General features: G+C 36.8%; 1 protein-coding gene across 1 annotated transcript in view; it reads left to right on the top strand.

Moving 5' to 3' along the window:
- Positions 1-21,536, top strand: part of CRYZL1 (crystallin zeta like 1) — a 32,735-nt gene that overhangs the window by 2,017 nt on the left and 9,182 nt on the right. Inside the window, exons 2-7 of the mRNA XM_058523045.1 lie at positions 6,353-6,424; positions 8,405-8,482; positions 10,338-10,410; positions 13,422-13,466; positions 14,706-14,774; positions 20,733-20,866. Coding sequence (XP_058379028.1) covers positions 6,353-6,424; positions 8,405-8,482; positions 10,338-10,410; positions 13,422-13,466; positions 14,706-14,774; positions 20,733-20,866 — 471 coding nt within the window. The remainder of the gene's footprint in view (positions 1-6,352; positions 6,425-8,404; positions 8,483-10,337; positions 10,411-13,421; positions 13,467-14,705; positions 14,775-20,732; positions 20,867-21,536) is intronic.

Genomic DNA, 21,536 nt, shown 5'->3' with positions numbered 1-21,536 from the left:
TGATGATTTTTCTAGACCCAACAAACGGTACTACATCGAGCTAAGGAGAGTTTTATGAGTAGAAGAGCAAAAATACACATATCCACACATGCTAAAATATGATATTTTGCAAAATAATTTTCTTCTCTTTTTATACATTGTAATAAATGTGATACATTATGAATTATTTTCTCTTCATTGTGAACTTGTTAGTAAATATTTAATCAAGATTACAATTCCTATTTTGCATCTGAAGCAAGAAATGGTTTCTTTAAGATCCTAGAGTGAACTGGAAAATAAATAAGCATTTACAAACTGCGATAATGTTAGTTGGTGGAAAAGAAGATCAGGTGAATCAATTGGAGAGGAGAGAGTGTGGTAGAGATTTAGGGAGGATTCCTCGATTGCTTATCTCGCTCATCACCACCTGCATTGTCCCAGTATCACGTGATTAAGCCAGCATAAAGGGAAGACAGTCATTCATCATACCACTGGCTCCATTGTTCCCCAGTAGTACAATATGGGAAAATAGCACGCTAATTCAGAAATGAAGATGAGAGTTAAGTTTCATTATTCTGGATCTTACTATATTAAATGGCCCTGCATTGAATAGTAACTGGACCAAAGATTTGCAGTCTATGAAATGATGACCATTCCACCTCCCCAACCTACCCACTACCCACCCCCTAGAGGTACTGGCCTTGGAGTGCCTCTAGTAAGAACTCTTAAATGAAAATTTATTTTGTAAATCAACAAATAGTAAAAGTTAAGCTCTCTTGGATGTGGGAGAGTTAATCAAAAATTCTTTTTTTTTTTTTTGTGAGGAGGACCAGCCCTGAGCTAACATCCAATGCCAATCCTCCTCTTTTTTTTTTTTTTTTTTTTTTTTTTGCTGAGGAAGACTGGCCCTGGGCTAACATCCATGCCCATCTTCCCCTACTTTATATGGGACGCTGCCACAGCATGGCTAACAAGCAGTGCGTCGGTGCGCACCCGGGATCCGAACCGGTGAACCCCGGGCCGCCGCAGCGGAAGGTGCGCACTTAACCGCTTGCGCCACCGGGCTGGCCCCCAAAAATTCTTTTGAGATTCAAAAGAGGTCATTGTTGGGAGCCAGTGTTCTAGACAGACCCATGATGGAAACCACTTGTTGCATAGATAGGCGACAATTTGACATCTCCAAGCAAATGCCTTTTTTTTACTTCGGTCTAAAGCCTATATCAAAAAGAAAAAATTTCTTTCCCTAATTCTTCACCAGTCTTTAGATCTCAGATTGCATGAGATGTAAAGATTATGCCACACTTGTGTAAATTTAATCAAGTATATTTTGATAATGTTCACGGAAGTCTAGATTGTCATAATTAGAGGAGGCTTTAATATGGTCGTCACATCCCCCATCCCCTTCAAGTGATGCTTGAATCCCCGTTATGAAGCCACTGTAAGTATGTATCCAGCCTGTTTAAATCCTTCTAGTGACAGAGACCATGCAACTTCCTGCGTTTTCCTAAGTTTCAAATTAGATACCTAAAATGTGAAAATAGAAGGTTCTTATAACACGTTATCAGCTAGAAATGCTTTCCGGGGTTTAGCCAGGTGAGCCACTGTCACAGTGTCTCCTATGCCCGTGTTGTAACGAGTTGTGTGCAGCAGGTGCAGTTGTATGCAGCAAAACACCTATGTACTCATTGCTTATGCAAAGTGTCCTTAGAGCATAGAGATTTCTAGAGACTGTCCACGATGTAGAGACGTCCTCCAATTGTTATGACCATGCATTCACCTCCCTCTTTAAGAAGCAGGGCTGGCCTGTCTAGTTAGGAGTACCATTCTCCACAATCTGCAAAGTATAGTATTTGAACCAAACCTCAAGCTAGCTACTTTGATTATGCTGGCCATGTTTTTTAACCAAATATTTGGGCTTGTGGTTTGACATACTTCTTTATCTGATGTGTGGATATGTATGAAGGGTCTCACAGATGAGTAAGAACGTTGTTAAAGCTTAATATAAAGTCACCTCTTCAATATAACTGAAGATTTAGCCCTTACAATCCAGCCAGCTAATATCATAATGCCGTCCTGGCGTAGTGATGAGCATATGGGGCCACATTTCAGAGTTGACTTCATCTATTTTTTCTGTAGCCTCACTGCTTTCCTTATATATCTATACTTTCCTTAAAATAAAAATGCAGGTGGGTTAGAAACATTATAACTGAATCCTGAACCCAAAGTGGCCACGTATTGCAAAGTTTGTGTTGGGGGATAATAGACAATTGAACATATGAGAAGAGTTTGGACTTTCAGAAATTGAGTTGTCCGTAGAGTAACAGATGGATTGGATGAGGGAAAGAAATGCAGCCATTCAGCAACCTGTGGCCACAGCCCAGGCCTGAGGCATTGCGATGTTAGCACATCACTTGTGCTAACACCCATCAACACCAAAAAATGAGCAGGTGAGCCAGGACATCATGAAGGAAAAGGAAGCTTTATGGTCAATAACTTGATACAGAGGAAGGAATTATGATGGGCTCTAAGATACCCTTGATGACTGAAGATTGTTATAGCAAAACCTTGTTTTGGGGAGAGATGAGTCCAATTTTATATCTGTTGAATTTGAGGTTGATCTGATATTCAGAACGCTTTTGGTCTGAAAGTGTAGATATGGAATGATCTGTAGAGGTTTTATTTACAATTATTAATAGGTCAGCTCCTTGGGGGATTAAGTGTAGCAGGAAAAGAGCAGGTGGAGTTCATGTCACTGTTATAACTAAAATGAAACCATGTGAAATTTCTTCCCATTGATTTTTTAGAAATTCCTTAAGAGATCAGTACTTTTAACTACTTCCTTGGTGTTATTTATAGTCAAGTGTTTAATTTATGCAAAGTCTTCTTTCTGCTTTGTACCAAAAATTATTATAAATAGATGTCTTAATTTTTGTTTCTCCAGATTTTTTAATAGGTTTAATGTTGACCATTATGAAAATTTAAAGTATTACACACATAATCCTCAATTTGTGGACTTATGTCAAATATATTTAAAATCTGATATACCTGGGAAAATATAAAATCTTTATACTTTTTATAGGCCTATCAGCCTACATTTTTAAACAGGTTTATTTTCATTTAAGAGTTTTATCTAGCGCTTTTTTGATAAAGGAAAGTTTACAGTAGAACATATATAATTTTGAAGTTACTTGACGTTCATTCTTTGAAATGGCATGATAAGCTAAATATTTAATTTGTATTTTTATTTTATAAGTTGTTCAGTTATTTTATTTCCTGTGTGCAAATATCTTTACATTCAATAAAAATTTTATTAAATAATGGACTAAGTGTTCCATTTAATTTGGACCAGTGCCTAAGAAACTCTGTGGTCCTTGAATACCATTCATTCTACCATTTTCTTATTGTTAAGGACTCAGTATTCCTTTTTTGGGTTTGCCGAACAAATAAGATTTCCTCAATTTTCTTTTGACCGGTTTTGTAAAAACCCTTCTCATTCCTCACTTGATAACGTTGAGGATATTTTTGTTCCCACGTGGTTCTTATTAGATCAACTAAACATTACTTTTTTCTACCAGCCAGGCCAATTTTAACCTAAAATTTGGAGGAACTATTTAGGATGATCTGATAAAAATATTGGTATTATTATGTATATAATATTTGCTTTAGGGCACACTAGGAGTACAAACAAGCAGTTATCTTGAAATTGGGGTGCATGCAGTATAAGGTCCATGTGATTGCTGATCTGGGAGACATGCCGAATGTTTTAAGATGCAATGGGCAGAGAAAACGGTGGCTTCCAGAATTACAAAGGGAGATACTTTGAAATCAGGGTGTTGCTATGTAAATGTTCCATTTCTTGAAATAGCAACTCTAGTAGCTCCAGACTGAGTAGGAGCAGAGATTTGTTTCTTTAATAATAATAGATATTGATTCTCCCAAGCAATAGCTGGGAAGATCCACTAGTTAGTAAGTGAATACAGCAACGTTTTGTTTGTTAGTATGTCACAAAATCTCGAAGCATGGAACAGATGGAGTAGATGGAGCGTCTCTGGGGGTGATTTCCAAGAGCGAGTAGGACTTGAGCTTTATTTACTCCACAGAATCTGTAGATCAAGTACAGCACAGTCTTAGAGAACAAGCAATGCCTGGAAGCCCTGAGACATATGGTGTGAAGTCATACTGACTCGATCAGACAGAGGGTATGTGTTGGAAAAATGGGGAAGTAAGGTAGACTAGGGACAGTGGGGGTGCATTTCAGCCAGCCTTGAAAACTAAGCAGAGAGGTTAGATTTAATGTCATTGGGACTACATAGTTGCTGTGTCTATGGTTAGGTTCTTTCCCTCTCCCCTGCCACCCCAACAAACACGTTGACACACACACACAAAGACCTTCTGTAACCAAGGGTTAGAATTAATTTAATCTGGGCCAGCCCCGTGGCTTAGCGGTTAAGTGCACACACTCCGCTACTGGCGGCCCGGGTTCGGATCCCGGGCGCGCACCAATGCACCACTTCTCTGGCCAAGCTGAGGCCACGTCCCACATACAGCAACTAGAAGGGTATGCAACTATTACATACAACTATCTACTGGGGCTTTGGAGGAAAAAAAAAAGGAGGATTGGCAATAGATGTTAGCTCAGAGCCGCTCTTCCTCAGCGAAAAGAGGAGAATTAGCATGGATGTTAGCTCAGGGCTGATCTTCCTCATTAAAAAAAAAAAAAAAGAATTAATTTAATTATCTGACTTATTTCACCCTGTTTTTATATACTTTGTTGACACATACTACATACATAATTTCTATGTATGTCTTGAACGTGTATTCATTTCTATTAGTTCCAGCATTTGATTATCACATTCTAGAAAGCAGCAACCATTGCTGAACTAACTCAGTAAAAACCCTTTATGTGGATCCATTAGATATACTAAGATTCAACACACGGGCCAGCTTCATGGGCGTGGGACCTATGCAGTCACACTGGACCTCATGCTCAGAAGGGACCTGTACTTGCTTTAATGCTCTGCTGTCACCGTCTTGAAATTTTAATAATTTCTGGACAAGGTTCCTCACATTTTCCTTTTGCAATGAGCCCTGCAAATTATGTAGCCAGTTCTATGAACAAGTACTTAATAATTATCAATGCTAAACTAAAGGATATAGGATTCTGGTTTTAAGTAATATATCTAATGTTAGTAGCTCAATAGAAAACCATTAAATGTAGTGGTTAAGAGAAATGACTTTGGGGTTGGTAGCACCTGGATTGTCCCAGCTCTGGCCCAGCTGGTGCTATGAGACGCCAGTTGTGTGTCTGAACCTCTGTAAGACTCAGTTTCCTCGTCCATAAAATAAATTCAATAATAGTACTTTCACCAAAAATTGTATACAAGAATGTTCTTAGCAGGATAATTTGTAAAAGCCCCAAACTGAAAACAATCAATGTCTATCTATAGTAAAATGGATAAATAGTAAATTATTCATTCAGTGGAATACTATCTAACAGAGTATGCATGAACTACAACTACAAGCAACAACATGGGTGAAACTTGGAAACATGATATTGAGAGAAAGAAACCAGACATAAAGAAAAATAATTTCATTTATGTAAAGTCAAAAACAGACGAAACTAATCTGTGCTGTTGAAACTGGGAGTATTGAGTATCCTTAGGAGGGGGAGGTAGTAACTAGAAGGGGAATGAGGGAGCTTCTGGATTTCTAGTGATTTTGTGTTTCATGCTGTGACATGACCATATTCATTTCGTAAAATTTAGCAAGCTATGCACTTAGCATCTGTGTACTTTTCTATGTTTATTTTATACTTCTATAAAATTTACTTTAAAAAATAGTCTTGCCATACAGTTACTATGAAAAATAAACAACTGTGGAATCCTTAGAGATGCTTCAAGAAGTCCAAAGAACACAGGTTTAAATACTTCCATTGAATGGTTTATAGACTGATGTAGAAGAATTAGGGGCGCAGTTTCAATGAGTGTCTTGACTGCCCACTTTTAAGACTTTGAAAGCCCTTTAAATGATACCTTTGGTAAATAAAGCTGAACTTTTCTGTCCCTCATAGTTTTTTTTTCAAGTACATCTGATAATTTTCATTGAATAGCAAAGTGAAATTAAGCACATGCTTACCTGCTTGGTAGTAGTGAAAGGCTGAACTGTAAACTCCTTCTCAGTAAGACATGTACCCAGAGATTGTTGTGTATTATCTTATTTGATCACTTTCAAGAACTGTTATCTAAATTTATTTATTTGAAGACTACATTTATAGTTGTCATTTTATCCTTTGCCAGCACTCTTTTCCAATTTTTGCTTTCGTTTAGTTTGGAAGACATTTTATTGGTTTATTTCATGTATTTTTTTTTTTTAGGTGACTATGAAAGGCTTATATTTTCAACAGAGTTCTACAAATGAAGAAATAACATTTGTATTTCAAGAAAGAGTAAGAAAAATTGTTTAATTATTAAATGAAACAAGATAGTATATTTCCCTATATAATGGACCCAGTTTTAAATGACCTCTTACAAGTTATTTTGAGTCGAACTAAATGAGTGAAAATTACTTAAATGAAACTCTTCAAATTACTTTCCTTTAATTTTTATGTGAAAATAGTGGTCTGTATTGTAGTACAACTATATTTTCAAAAGACTTGCTACAGAACAGTTTTTAGTTCCTCCAGGTGGTGGTGTGAAAGATATTAGGAAAAGAGAACAACCTTATTAATAGTCTTATATGTTGCAAAATTAACCCAACTTATTCTGAATGCCACAATAAAGTGAGTTTTTAGATTGTAGCCATATTTCAGAAAATACTCTCTCATATTGTGAAAGGAAAGAGGTGGAAAAGCATTGTTTTGCACACTAATTTCTGAGCTTTGCAAAGTTACCTTGTTCACTAAGCTTTAAATGATCTCTAGTTTTTGACGACTTTAACAACAGATAGAATTTTCATGTATTAGTGATTGCTTGAAAGGTTTGTGGTAAGCCAAAATCATTCCACTGTAAATTGAGGGAGGAATACTAAGTTCTATAAGTATTTCATAGTAGTATATTTCCTGGTAGTAATAAGAATTTCTGGACCGTGAACACAATCCAGTTTTGCTCTGTTATCTTTCACTAACTCCAAAATCACTTAGATCGGGAGTCTAAATCTCAGACAGCTTGGCTTCTACGATTGGGTCAGGATGAAGGTTTGTTTGGCTTTCAGGAAGAATTGTCTCCAGGTTCACACAATCAGGAGTAAAGTCCACAAATTCGTCTATGTTATTGAATATCTTATAATATCACCAAATATTATCAAATCTGAGATTTAAAAAGAGATGCTCCCAGGATATTGTGTTCATCTCAAATAAAACTCAGTGATACCTTTGATAGGCCATGGGAGGGGCTATGCCAGTAACTATTTTTAGCCAGCTTTTGGATCTAATTTTTGGATATATCAGGAGTCAAGGAGAGTATTTTAATTATTGGTGCCAGGATATGGTTATTTGGGAGAGGTGATTTTATATTTAATAATATGAGTGAATGACATCGAGTGCCTGAGTGTGAAACATTTTTTGCCTTTGAAGTTATATGGAATAGGAGGAGAACTTGAGGTTATGTGAAATAGTTATGTGGAATTGTTTTATTAAGTTTGTATTTTGACCCCAGAATCCCATGAGGCTTGTTGAAATGTTCAAGACAGATGTTAAATAAGGTAATGTTAAGTAAGAGATAACAAGTGACACTAAAGAACTTCATTTTTGGGGGCCAGCCTGGTGGCATAGTGGTTAAGTTCACACGCTGCACTTTGGCTGCCCAGGGTTCATGGGTTCAGGTCCCAGGCGCAGACCTACACACCACTCATCAAAGCCATGCTGTGGTGGCATCACACATACAAAATAGAGGAAGTTTGGCACAGATGTTAGCTCAGCGACAACCTTCCTCAAGCAAAGAGGGGAAGATTGGCAACAGATGTTAGCTCAGGGCCAATCTTCCTCACCAAAAGGGGAAAAAAAAAAAACACCAACTTTATTTTTAGCATTAAGAACATTCCAAAATCAGCAAAGGCTGTATGTTATGTGTATAAGGATATCCCTGTAAGTGTGAAAGTTCCATGCTTTGAGATTATTTAGATTGAAATAAAGTACGGTATTTGCCGCTCTACGTTGTCATCCTAAATTTATTGTCTACACGTATATCCACGTTGATATCTGAGTACATTTTCAAAATATGTACCCTAAGGCTTTTTAAAAATTTTACCCCAAAATGCGCTTTATTCTTTTTTGATTATATTTTATTGGATAATTACTTGTAGCTTTTTCAAGTGCGTTAGCTATAAGATTTGGGATATGTTCAGTTTTTCTCAATTACATATGAAAACTTTCACAACATAAAGGCATGTTCTCAAAGGAGTGTGTAATTATTTTGTCATTTGGTTCTAGGAAAATCTTCCTGTTACAGAGGATAACTATGTGAAACTTCAAGTTAAAGCTTGTGGTCTGAGCCAGATAAATACAAAGGTATTGGTGCTTTTATTTTGGCCAAAAGTCAAATGAGAATTTCATAGTATATTTAGTGTGCAAATATATTATAATGATAACTGACTTCTGAGTGCTAGGAAATTATTAACATCCCTAGAAGAATAGAAAAGCTAGGGAAAAAATTTAATGTGTATTTCTACATTAAGGGAAATTATTAGTCTAATTGAAGTCATTTTTTATATTACTATATGAAAATATTTTATAAACTCTACATTGTGAAAGGTTGAGAATTTATAATTACTAAGGCCTGTAGTCGAAGAAGAAATTACCTTTATAAATATAGTACAAGTAGAAACTGGAAACCTAATCAGCTGATTTATTAACTGTCTACTCTGTAGATATTTCTAGTTAATGTCTTGAGATAGAGTTCCTATTGTTCTTGTTGTTTCTTTTTGTCTTTCTCTCATACACACACATCCCCAACCTCACACTACCCCACAGTAATCTTGCATTATTGACCCTGAAAAGATTTTTAAAGATTTAAAAGATTTTTAAAGATTAATACCATAGTTTCACTGGACCCTTACCTATTGGATTATAATTCACCATAGTTTCTAGGAATCTAAAAGTTTTCTGCAATAAAATCACGTTTAAGAAAATTACAAAACAAGCTTATGGGCTTCTATTGGGCAACTCTGTAACATGAGCATGACTTGAGAAGTGAATTAGTGAGATACCCTGAAGTTCTTTCACCAGGAATACTAGTGCTACTCCTTGTCTGCCGAGTTCTGTGTTCAGCCCTTCCAAGGTGTTCTTTTTAAAACTACGAAAAATCCATTAAAATCCCAGTCTAAGAAATTATATCCGTGAAAGAAATGGTAAGTGATAGTAAAAATCAATTTAATGAAATATAATAGTTAATTGAAAACTGTGTAGTAATGCAAGAAAATCCTTGAATAAGTGAAGGATGCAGGATACAACTGGCATAACCATGATTATAGCTCTGTAAAAGTGTGCATAAAAGAAATACTGTAACACACCCAGTATTTCCATAAAGAATGCCGTATGAACATCTCAGGAAAATCATAATGTTCCACGTTATAAAAGAATCTTTTCTGTCTGTCAAGTGTATACAGAAGATCAAAAAATTGAAAAAAATGGAAGAAATATACAAGAAAATTATTTCAATTGCTTTTTACTTCCTGTTCCTAAAATACCACTGTACCTACAAATATGTTCAGCATCTCTGTTATTATAAAAAGTATAAGTGGCAGGAACTTAAACTACAGGCTTATCTATGTATACTCTATCACGTTAAAAGTCAAGTACTTAATTTGATCAGAATCTAACAAAATACTAATCTATTAAAAATAAATAATTTATCCTTTAAAAAAAGAAACTCCAATCTGAAATTATATGGCAGTTTGCCTATGCATATCCATCACTTCTTCCCACCAGCTCCCTAAACCAAGACTTGTGAGAAACACCAATAGTTAAAGGGTGTGGGAATGGAGCACCTTTATGACGTCTCCTAACTCTCCTCACCCCACCCAAGTGAGGTGACTGGTAAAAAGTGTGTAGCCCACCAGGAAGTGTTTTGGCCATAATTTCCCTTCATACTTGGCAGAGTAAATATGTTAAATAAAGTATATTAATGGTGATTTGAATAATAATACTGGTACCAAAGTCCTACATATCAACTAATTCCTCAGCAAACTCTTGGTTTCCTACTTGATAGAGAAACCTATTTTGTGAAGTTATTTGCTTTGTCTTGATTCCAAAAATTGAATCGTATTTGCCTTTTCTGTAGTTTGATTTTTACTCTTGTTTTTCTCATGTATGAGAAGAGGCCAGGATTTATTCTTGACAATAAACAGCCTTTGTCGTGATTTAGCTTCTGGCAGAAATGAAGATGGAGAAGGATTTCTTTCCTGTTGGGAGAGAAATTGCTGGAATTGTGTTAGATGGTAAGTTTACAGATATAAATATCTGTATTTATTTTCTAATGTCCTTTTTGTGATGTTTACAAACCAGCATAAATTACTTGTATAAGTTGGTTTTGGACCAAAATTTATTTATTAGTCAGTAATTACTTTCACATTAAATTTTTAAAGTTTGCCTAAAATTGAGCATTTGAAAGTTAAGTGGTTTGCTCATTCAAAAATGTATTCAGAAGAGAAATAACCAGTAAGATTTTATGATTGCCTTAAATAAAAAAAAAAATTAAGTTTTATTTAGTAAATAACGGTCTTAACATGCAGGACAGTAGGCCTAAGTATTTGAAATAATTTGTTTCTAAATAGACCTCCTGTTCGTAGACACTGCTGATAGGTAGTTCGCGATCAATCAGTATGTGGTTACTCTTTCTGTATATGTGAATGAATGAACGAGTGTGTAATGCGGGTTAGACTATTTGAGTTTTACTTGTGATTTTGGTCTGTAATATACATACTCTTTCTCAATGTAATCTTCTGACATAGCTAAATCATAATTCCGTTCCCTCCCCTTTCTTCTGCTCAGAATGTAGGAAAATAAAAATAAGAATTGTAATAGCCAGAAGATGATCTATCAGTCATTCACTCATTCATTCATTTATTTCATATTTAATGAGCACTTGCTAAGTGAGTGGGATTTGAAGATAAATAAGACAAAGTCCCTGCCTTCAAAGGGTTCACAGGGGAGAAACAGATACACATGTGAGCAGATTGTTAGGAAAGCTCTAAGGAGAGCTGTCCAACCCAGCCAGAAGGAACAGGAGAGTCTTCTTGGAGTAAGTAGTCAGACAGTAAGGGGCGGGCGGGAGGAGAATCACATTCAGCAGAGAGGGTATCATGAGCAAAGACAGAGAAGCAAGTAGTAATGTGATATACGTAACAATTACAGAGTTTGGTGTTGCTGGAGCAAAATAAAGTTCTGGGCAGGAGTCGGAGGCAAGAGAGTTGGCAGCAGAGGAACATTTTATCAAAAGAATTGTCCTTCAAATATAGCAGAATAAAAGATAATGAACAAATATTTTAATGATGATATGAACACTGATTCCTTCCCCCAAAAAATGAGTCAGGAGTGTAGGCAAAGGCCAGAGCTATAATGAGCCTCGTGTCACATTGGGTTTTAGGGAGATTTTTAGAGTGGGGCCATATGAAGGGTAATTTTGAGACAAATCAGACTGGTTGGGTTGTAGACCAACAGGCAGGAGACAACAAAGTCCATATCTTGGACGGTGGTGACAGAGGTGGAAAAGGGGAACATATTCAAGAAATACTGAGGAAATGAAGTCAACAGGAGTTAATAATTGACTGGAACAGGGGAATTAAAAAACAGGTAAGAGCCAGGAGTGTTGCAGGATTCCGGTTAAAGTCTGAATTGGTGCTACCCATTGATAAAGGAAGAGGATCCGATTTGGAGGAAGATAGTGAGTTTAGGCTTATACTCATTGAGTTCAAGGAACCTAAGTGACATCTCACTGGAGATGTCCAGCTAATAAGCAGTCATGTGACTTTAAGCTCAAAGGTCGAGATTAGGCTGGAAATGTGTATATTTGAGCATTGTCAGCATGTAGGTTGTATTTGAAATCATGGAGTTGATGAGCTCACTCAAGGAGAGAGTAGAAATGGAGGAGAGAACTAAACATAGCTACTATTCCTTTTTGTTTTTTTTTTGTGAGGAAGATCAGCCCTGAGCTAACATCCGTGCTAATCCTCCTCTTTTTGCTGAGGAAGACCGGCTCTGAGCTAACATCTATTGCCAATCCTCCTCCTTTTTTTTCCCCAAAGCCCCAGTAGATGGTTGTATGTCATAGTTGCACATCCTTCTAGTTGCTGTATGTGGGACGCGGCCTCAGCATGGCTGGAGAAGCGGTGCATCGGTGCGCACCCAGGATCCGAACCTGGGCTGCCAGTAGCGGAGCGCACGCACTTAACCGCTAAGCCACAGGGCCAGCCCCATAGCTACTATTCAAGGGCCAATTAAAAGGAGTGTGAAGGAAGCCAAAATAAAGGATCAGAGTGATCCCAGGAGGACGAGGACCAGCAGCAGAAGGGAAAGAGAAAAGTGCAGTGGATCAGAAGCCAGAAATATTGGGGGATGATGGCACAGGAGGGATCCAAAGAAGAAGCAGACTGTAAGAGGAGGACTTGAAAGTAGGAATGGCACACTTGGAGTTACCTGCTGAGTACCAACAAATGACTTCTGGGGCTATTTTGCTGACAGGGCCAGCCAAAGAAGCCACCTCTAGATTTCAGGCTTCCACCTTACCTCACTGCTTCACCCAGTTTCCTTGTCTATTACTAGGAATAATAATACCAACCCATGGGTATGCCAAGAAGATTAAATGTTATAACACACTAAAATGCTGGGCACAAGTAGACATTCAGTGATGTTTCGTTTTTCCCTCCCCTTTCCTCTTGTAACTATTTGAATAAAAATATTCTAAAGAATTTACTGACAGTAGAGGCTTTTTCTCTGCATGTGCAGAGAAAATGTAACTATCATTTCTATATAGTTCCAAAAAATTTCTGGCACCAGTCTGAATTTATTTCCATAATTCCAAATCAAAGTAATTTTATTTGTGACTCTTAACAGAATTCCCCATTGTGTGTCTGACATTCTGCATCTAAAATAATGATAGAAGATTGGGCTAGCCACAGGAGGGATGGAAAGCAGCATATCGTCATAGGAGCTGTGCAGTGGATTGTTTGCCTTTTTCCTTCATCCTTAGCTAAATAGAGAGACATCATTCTCTGTGGCATCAACAGTCACCTGGCCCAGATTTTGTAGAGAATTTTGTAGAGAATCCAGATTTGAAGTGTTCAATCCTCTAATCTTTATAGACTATCAAAATGTCTTAGAATTTCTTGGTCTTTTCTCTGAATCAGTGACTTTTTATAAACCCATGGATCTTTTGATTTATTTTACTAGTCAAATAAGAATTATATTTAATAACCCCTAGTACTAATTATTATTTTTCTCCACTCTTTAGTTGGAAGCAAGGTATCATTCTTTCAACCAGATGATGAAGTAGTTGGTAAGTTATATTATAGTTCATGGTCCTATTTCAAGTAATCTATTTTGCTGTCATCTCTTCTTTTTTCTAGACAATTGTTAACGTTTATTGTGACCTCTCTTCATATACAACTACTTGCCTGACTTTTGGAATTTGTTCTCAAATATCCATTGATGAAGAGAATTGGGAGTTTGATCTCAATAGCAGAACATTGAAAAATTTTCAGTATTTGACTATAGAACAATATTAGAGATAGGAAGATGACCATAGTTATTACTGTGCTTGGTGCAGCCCTTTCCTGACAGGACCCCAGTCGATGGCTAGACTGAAGACTCTAGAGAAAAGAAAAGTCACAGGTTGTCTGCTTGAAGACTACTGACTGACTTGGTTATATAGAAGCTCCACTCTCCACATCTGACTTGAATTTTCTAGAGCTTCTGCCTTACTACTCTTGTAAAACTAAAAGTTTACTTAATAAACATTTAATTTATTGTTTTTTTAAAAAATCCATAGTTAATACTTTTTGCAAATATATATATTTATACTTATATCCTAGACGGTCACACAAACATATAAAAATATGACCTGAGTAGTAGTCTTTGAAATTACCAGTGAAAATATTCATAGGAAGATATTCATATAAACTTAGACGATGTTTAACTTTATGACATACTTGAAGCTGTGAATAGATTTGTAGGAAGGCTTTCATCAGCTTTTTATGGTATTGCCTTTGACTTGTGTATTTTCTCAGAGGGTTTATTATTTCTGTCTTCCTTATCTTTTTTATCTGGCCAAGAAGTCAATGACACTGTGTTATCCAAGATTCTTTTTGTAAGAGACCAAAAATAAAATCAGACTAGCTTAGGAAAAAATGTGATTTTATTGGACACATACTGAGGTATCTTATAGGACCAAATTGTGGGAAGGTAGCTATGCATCAGGGACAATGTTAATGAGGAACCCAGGTGCCGTTAAGACTCTAACTTGGCTCTCTACATCAGCCATCATCTTTACCATCACTCAGAGGTGAAAGAAAAGGGTGAAAAAGAGATAGTACAGGTGATACAGTGTTCATGTCAGAAAATAAACTATCCACTTCCCTTCCATATTTCTGAGGTCTCTCCTTTCCCGACACCAGTAGTTACTAGAATCTTCCTCAAAATTCCACTGAACAAAATTTAAGCTAGTCCTTACCGGCATCGCATTAGGAATGAATTCAGTTGGGATTGTTTCCCTTAAGATTCTCATTTTAATTTTCAGGAATTTTACCCCTGGACTCTGAGGACCCTGGACTTTGTGAAGTCGTTAGAGTACATGAGCATTACTTGGGTATGTGGTGGTTCAGTCTCTTGGAGCTCATATGAGTCTTTCTTCACTGATGTGTGGTCTTTAGTAACATTTTGATTGCTTTGCATCTACCATGAGTGTACATGAGGCTGGTCATTTGAATACTTCTAGCTCATATTTAGTATCTGATAAATTCATATTCAGACTAAACAGTATATAGACCTTTAGGTTTTACTTACTGCTCATGGTAAGAGGTTTGAAGAGCAGTTTCTCCCTTGGCTCTGAAATTATATCCCTAATCAGAATTTTTTTACTTCTTATTCTTCGTTATTAATTGAAATAAAAAATGTATAAAATCTAGGGGCCGGCCCCACGGCATAGTGGTTGAGTTTGGTGCATTCTGCTTCGGTGGCCCAGGTTCATGGGTTCAGATCCTGGGCGCGAACCTACATCACTTGTCATGTAAAGTAGAGGAAGATTGGCCCAGATATTAGCTCAGGGCTAATCTTTCTCAAGACAAAAATGAGGAGGATTGGCAACAGATGTTAGCTCAGGGGTAATCTTCCTCAGCAAAAAAAAAAAAAATTGTACAAAATCGAGACAATGCATGTAGAGTTTGAGAGAGGAAAGAATCAAGAACACTTGTCTTTGGTTTTTATTGCTAATATCTTCTGGCTAGTGTTCATTTTAACTGAAATGTTAATTTTTAATTTTTCTTATACTAATTTTTTTTTTTTGTGAGGAAGATCAGCCCTGAGCTAACATCCACACTAATCCTCCTCTTTTTGCTGAGGAAGACCGGCTCTGAGCTAACATCTATTGCCAATCCTCCTCCCTTTTTTTCCCCAAAGCCCCAGTAGATAGTTGCATGTCATAGTTGCACATCCTTCTAGTTGCTGTATGTGGGACACGGCTTCAGCATGGCCGGTGAAGCGGTGCGTCGGTGCGCGCCCGGGATCCGAACCTGGGACGCCAGTAGCGGATCGCGCACACTTAACTGCTAAGTCACGGGGCCGGCCCTTTCTTATACTAATTTACTTCTTGAATATTTAAATTACATATAAATATATATATACATGCTTCATGAAACCATAACAAAAAGATGCTGCATATTCTTAGTAATCAGAGAAAAGCAAATTAAAAGCACTTAGAGACACCTTTTTTTTTTTTTTTGTGAGGAAGATCAGCCCTGAGCTAACATCCATGCTAATCCTCCTCTTTTTGCTGAGGAAGACCGGGTCTGAGCTAACATCTATTGCCAATCCTCCTCCTTTTGTCCCCCAAAGCCCCAGTAGATAGTTGTACGTCATAGTTGCACATCTTTCTAGTTGCTGTATGTGGGACGCGGCCTCAGCATGGCCAGAGGAGTGGTGCATCGGTGCATGTCCGGATCCGAACCCAGGCCGCCAGTAGCGGAGCACATGCACTTAACCGCCAAGCCACAGGGCCGGCCCTAGAGATACCATTTTGCACCCATAAAGCTGACAAAGTTATAAAGTCTGACAATCCCAAATGTCGGCAAGAATGTGAAGCAATGGAACCTTTTATGCACCAAGAGTGTAAATTGGTACAAATGCATTAGAAAATAATTTAGCATGGTCTAATAAAGGTAATGATGTACATACCCCAGACCTAGTAATTCTGCTCGTGGTTTTGACCCCACAGAAACTTGATGTGCACCACCAGGTGTGCACAAGAGTTTATAACAGCATGGTTTGTAATTGTGGAATAAAAATGGAAACAGCCCAGATGTTCACCACCAGGAAAATGGATAACTAAAGATACTCCTAGATTGTAATTCAACTCAGCAATGAACATGAACAAGTAACAGCCAAACACAACAAGATGAAAGAATCTCACAAACTGTATTGAGTGAAAAAAGCAAGTTGCAGAAGAATACAGTGTGATATCATTTATTTCTATAAAGTTCAAAAACATACAAAAGTAAGCATTTTATTTAGGATATAAAGAAAAGGTACACGTGAAAAGTCAGGTGGAGGTTAGGTTACCTTTGTGGGCAAGGGAGGAGGATGTGATCAGAGTGGATCTGGTGGTACTGCCAATCAGCTATTTCTTATGCTCGGATTCATGTTATTCTTCATACCTTATCTGTAGGTCAACATAGATTCTTTTGTGTTCTTGTACTATTTCATTTAAGTTTTTCTTAAGTTTTTTCTTAAATGATATAATCCCTAATCAGACCTTTTGGAGACAGGGGCCAATTTGGATTTTGGACTATTAAAAATAGTAAGTTCATACATTTGAGTCTGTAGAGTAACTTGAACTAGGCTAGTAAATCTTGGGCATTTCATTTCTAAAACTGTAGATTGTAAGTAATTTATATTTAAATTAATGACATTTACTATGTCTAAAATTTCCAAGTAATACCGTATTATTTTATTAAAAATTAATTTCAAAGTCAGTTTTCCAGAAATCTGAGGCTTGTGCTTATTTATATGTATATTAAGCCTAGATATGCATAATATAAGTATTATTATAGCCATGTATATGTCTTCCTTTGAAAGATAAAGCTCACTTTCAAATACCGTGCAGTGAAAGTCTCTGGTCCATAGCTGTTTTGATGTTATGCAGTTTGAAAACTGAGGATCACCACTGCCTCCTTTACGGGAAACTATACGATTTTTGACCTTAGCATTTCCTTGGGCCCTTATTGCCTCTGTTCTTTTGAGAACATTGTAAATACGGAGTCAACTAAAACCTTTAGTTGGGATTCCCAGGTTTGAGTTTTGACTAAGTCTCCTAAACTAAATTGTTATAGAAGGTGAGCTATTGAAAAAACAACCAACCAAATAAAGGCCCATTCCTTTAGGTATGGCTGGACACTGGAGAATATAAAATGGACCAGAAAGAGAAAAACAGTTGGAATATCAAAGTTTCCTAGCTATAAGCTTAAGCTAAGACAAGCAAACCGCACAAATGACCTTTTATTTTCCTACAAATCAGGAGGATTATAGTCCAAAAATCTACCAACATATATAGAGAAAACAATTCCTTGAGAAAGAAAATACAATACAATGTTTCTTTAAAAGAAGTACTTTAAGGGGCCGGCCCGGTGGCGCAAGCAGTTAATCGCACGCGCTCCGCTGTGGCGGCCTTGGGTTTGCCGGTTTGGATCCCAGGCGCGCACCGATGCACCACTTGTCAAGCCATGCTGTGGCGGCATCCCATATAAAGTGGAGGAGGATGGGCACAGATGTTAGCCCAGGGCCAGTCTTCCTCAGCAAAAAAAGAGGAGGATTGGCAGATGTTAGCTCAGGGCCGATCTTCCTCACAAAAAAAAAAAAAGAAGAAGAAAAAGTACTTTAAGAATGACCACTAACTGTGTATGACCTTTAGGCAAGACCCTGGGCACATTTTCTTTAGCCATAAACAAGGATGCCAAACTAGATAACCTTTAAGCTCTGTTGCAGCTCCAGCGTTTTGTAAAAGAGGAAATAATTTCAGTGTGTTCCCTGAAGATTTGTAGGGGCAAATATTCAGTTTATCACAACTCTAATTTAGTTCCTTTAATTCTTTGGTCGTTTTTTTTTTTTTTTAATAAAAGCTCAGCACTCAGTCACCTTCAAATAAATCTGTTCTTTCGCCAAACCAAAGAACTAGGTTCCAGACAACTCCCCCCAAAATGTCTTATTAATCCTGTTGCAGAATATTAAAGATAGAGGTAAAAAATTGAATAATTCTTCCAGCTCTTTTGTGCTTTCAGTTCTCCATTCTGTGAAATGTAAAAATAATTTTATTTTTCATTCAAAATTTGGCACACATTTTCAGCACTATTCCTTTGGACCTAAGGTAGAAAGAATTGAAATTGTAATTCTTGGGTTCTGATAACACTGTTATTATTGATCCATATATGGCTCTTTTATTTATTTCATTAGTTTTTATAATAAACACTTGTGGACCATGTAACACTAAAGCAAGGATCTCGACATTAAACTACATCTAACCATGCAATTTTAGAGCCTTTGCTATCTTAGGTGTAGTTTTCTTAGTTAGCATTTTTTTAAGGACCGCACGTTTGATTTTTTTAATGAAAATATAGGTAGTTCTAATTATTATTATGGAAGATGTTCCCCAAGAAAGCCATATGAGTAAGTTGTATCTAGATTGAGCATGCATTGTTTGAGTAGATGTGCTTTAGAGTCAGACATTCAAACTTATTAGCTGTGTGGCCTCAGGCAAATTAATTAATTACCCTGAACCCCATTTCATAATCAATAAAATTGGGAGAATAGCTATCTTAAAGAGTACGGTAAGGAATGAAGTACTATGTGTGATTATCACCTGGTGCTTAGTATGTTTTACTGTTTTATAATGCTTTGTCTGTCTGAACACGTATACTTGGATGCTCTGTGTGCCCAGCAGATGGCACTAGTGAATTGGTAAATGCAATGCTGACTATCCTGTGCTGCACCATCTGAATCTACTGCTGTTCTATAGAGGAAAAACATTTGAAAGAGCTGGTAAAGACTATGAAAAGTATTATAAAGTTGAGTTTAGGTAAAATGAGAAAAGATTGCTTGTACTGTGAAAAAACCACATTCAGTGTACATCAAAAAACAAAATAAAAATTAAATAATTACACATACTTAGGAGTAACTTAATGGTCAGATCATATAGAGCTCTTTAAACTATATTAGGAGTTTGCATTTTGTTCCAAGTGCAGTGGAAAGCCAGTAATGAATTTTAAACAGAATGTTAGGATGCTATTTATGTTTTTAAAAAATCATTCTGACACTTCAATTTTTCAAAGACACCAGTAAAGAGATTGAAAAAGAGAAGTCATACAAAGGAAATAATATTTATAACACGTAAACAAGCAAATGAATCATCTAGAATATATCAAAAAAATTCCTATAAATCAGTAAGAAAAAGACAACACAATAGAAAAAATGGTAAAACACTTGAACAGTCACTTCACAAAAGGAATTCCAGATGGCCAACAAACACAGAAAGATGCTCAACTTCATCAGTAGTGAGGGAAAAGCAAATTAAAATCACAGTGAGAGACCATTACACACCCACATGATTGGTAAAAATGCATAATACCACCGAGGATGGACAAGGATGTTCAGAGCCACAGGAACTCTAATAAACACTGCTGTGGGAGAGTACAGTCATACAGCCAACTTCGGAAGTATGTAGTAAAGTCAAAGGGAACATACCCTTGGACCTGGGATTTCCATTCCTAAGTAAATATCCCGGAGAAAACCTGTGTACCAGTGTAACACTATCTTTTATACAAGAGCATTCTTAGCAGCACTGTTGATACTGGCAAAAACTGGAAACAACACCAATGTTCCTCAACCAGAGAATGGATAACCAAACGAAGGTATCTTCACATAATGGAATGCCATAAAACCTCAAAAAGGAAAGCACTACAGCCACATGCACAAAAAAGGATGTGTCTTTAAAACAATGTTGAGCAAAAAAAGCAAGATAAAAAAGAATGCATATGGTACGATTCCATTTAAATAATGTTCAAAAACAGGCAAAACTAAATTATATTGTTTAGAAATGCATACTTGAGTGATAAACTATGAAGGTGAATAAGAAATTAAGTTAGAACGGTGGTGACCTCTGATGTCAATTATGTGTCAGAAAAAAATGGTGGTCACTTCTGGTGGGAGAGACAAGGCTGTTGGGGCGAGGGCTGTGTTCTCTCTCTCGACCAGGATGGTGGTTGCTTGTGTATTTGCTGTATATTTATTCATCCAGCTGTACTTTGTTTCATGTACTTTTCTGCATGTATTTTTATTTCACAATAAAATGTTTAAAAAATGCACATACACACTGGTTCCTGTGTTGAGAGTGGATTATGCATGGGCAAGAGTGGAAGCGGGGAAACTCTAATTCAGTTCAAGATAATAGGAGGATAGGCTTGGACGGGGGCCACAGGGGGAGCAGAGATGGAGAGAATCAGACAGATCCAGGAGGTAGGACTAATGCTAACTGATTATTTCCTCTTGTTTTCTGTGGTAGTTCACAAACCAGAAAAAGTTACGTGGACAGAAGCTGCTGGAACCATTCGGGATGGAGTACGAGCCTATACAGCTCTACATTATCTTTCTCATCTCTCTCCTGAAAAATCAGTGCTGATCATGGATGGAGCAAGTGTAGGTGCTAATAGTTTTGTTAAGAAACAGACCAAAATACAGTAAACTTAGCGAATGGGCCACCCATTTGCTAATATAATTCTTTGCCAACAGCTTGTTCACTGATTTCTTTACCAAACTCCCATTTTGTTAAAATAAGCAACTTTTATCAATAGGAGATAAAAGTTAGACTTAATGTGTTTAGTTTCTTATTACTTTGAATCTGCTAGCACTTTGAAAAAGCAGACAAGCCATTTTTTTCATGCCTGTTACACAGAGTCTAAATAGGTCATGAAGTCTTTGAAGCCGTACCCAAGATTTTGATTTTAGCCGTACCCTACAGATTTTGTATCATAACCCTCACACTTACACTTATGTTAATAAATTATTGCATTTATAGATGGATCACACGAGATAAAAAATGTGCTAATTTAAACATATTACATGTATAATCAAAAAAAAAGTTCAAGACACTAAATGAATACATAAAAATAGAATATTATAATCTAAAAATGTTGTAAAACTTGGGGTGAATTTATAGTTTTATTTTCTTTCTGGTTGTTGACAAAAATGGTTTTTCCCCTGCTTTTCTTTGAAAACAAGGCAGAACTGTCCTCAGCATCGGCTTCGGCCTGATGTCCAACATCAGGATAGTAGTGTTTCCCTGAATTTACCCCACGGGTCAGCAAAA

The sequence above is a fragment of the Diceros bicornis genome, chromosome 27 (assembly GCF_020826845.1).
Source record: "Diceros bicornis minor isolate mBicDic1 chromosome 27, mDicBic1.mat.cur, whole genome shotgun sequence".
In the NCBI taxonomy this organism is placed as follows: Eukaryota; Metazoa; Chordata; class Mammalia; order Perissodactyla; family Rhinocerotidae; genus Diceros; species Diceros bicornis.
The sequence above is the reverse complement of the archived record's forward strand: the minus strand, read 5'-3'. Positions and strand labels throughout refer to the sequence as shown.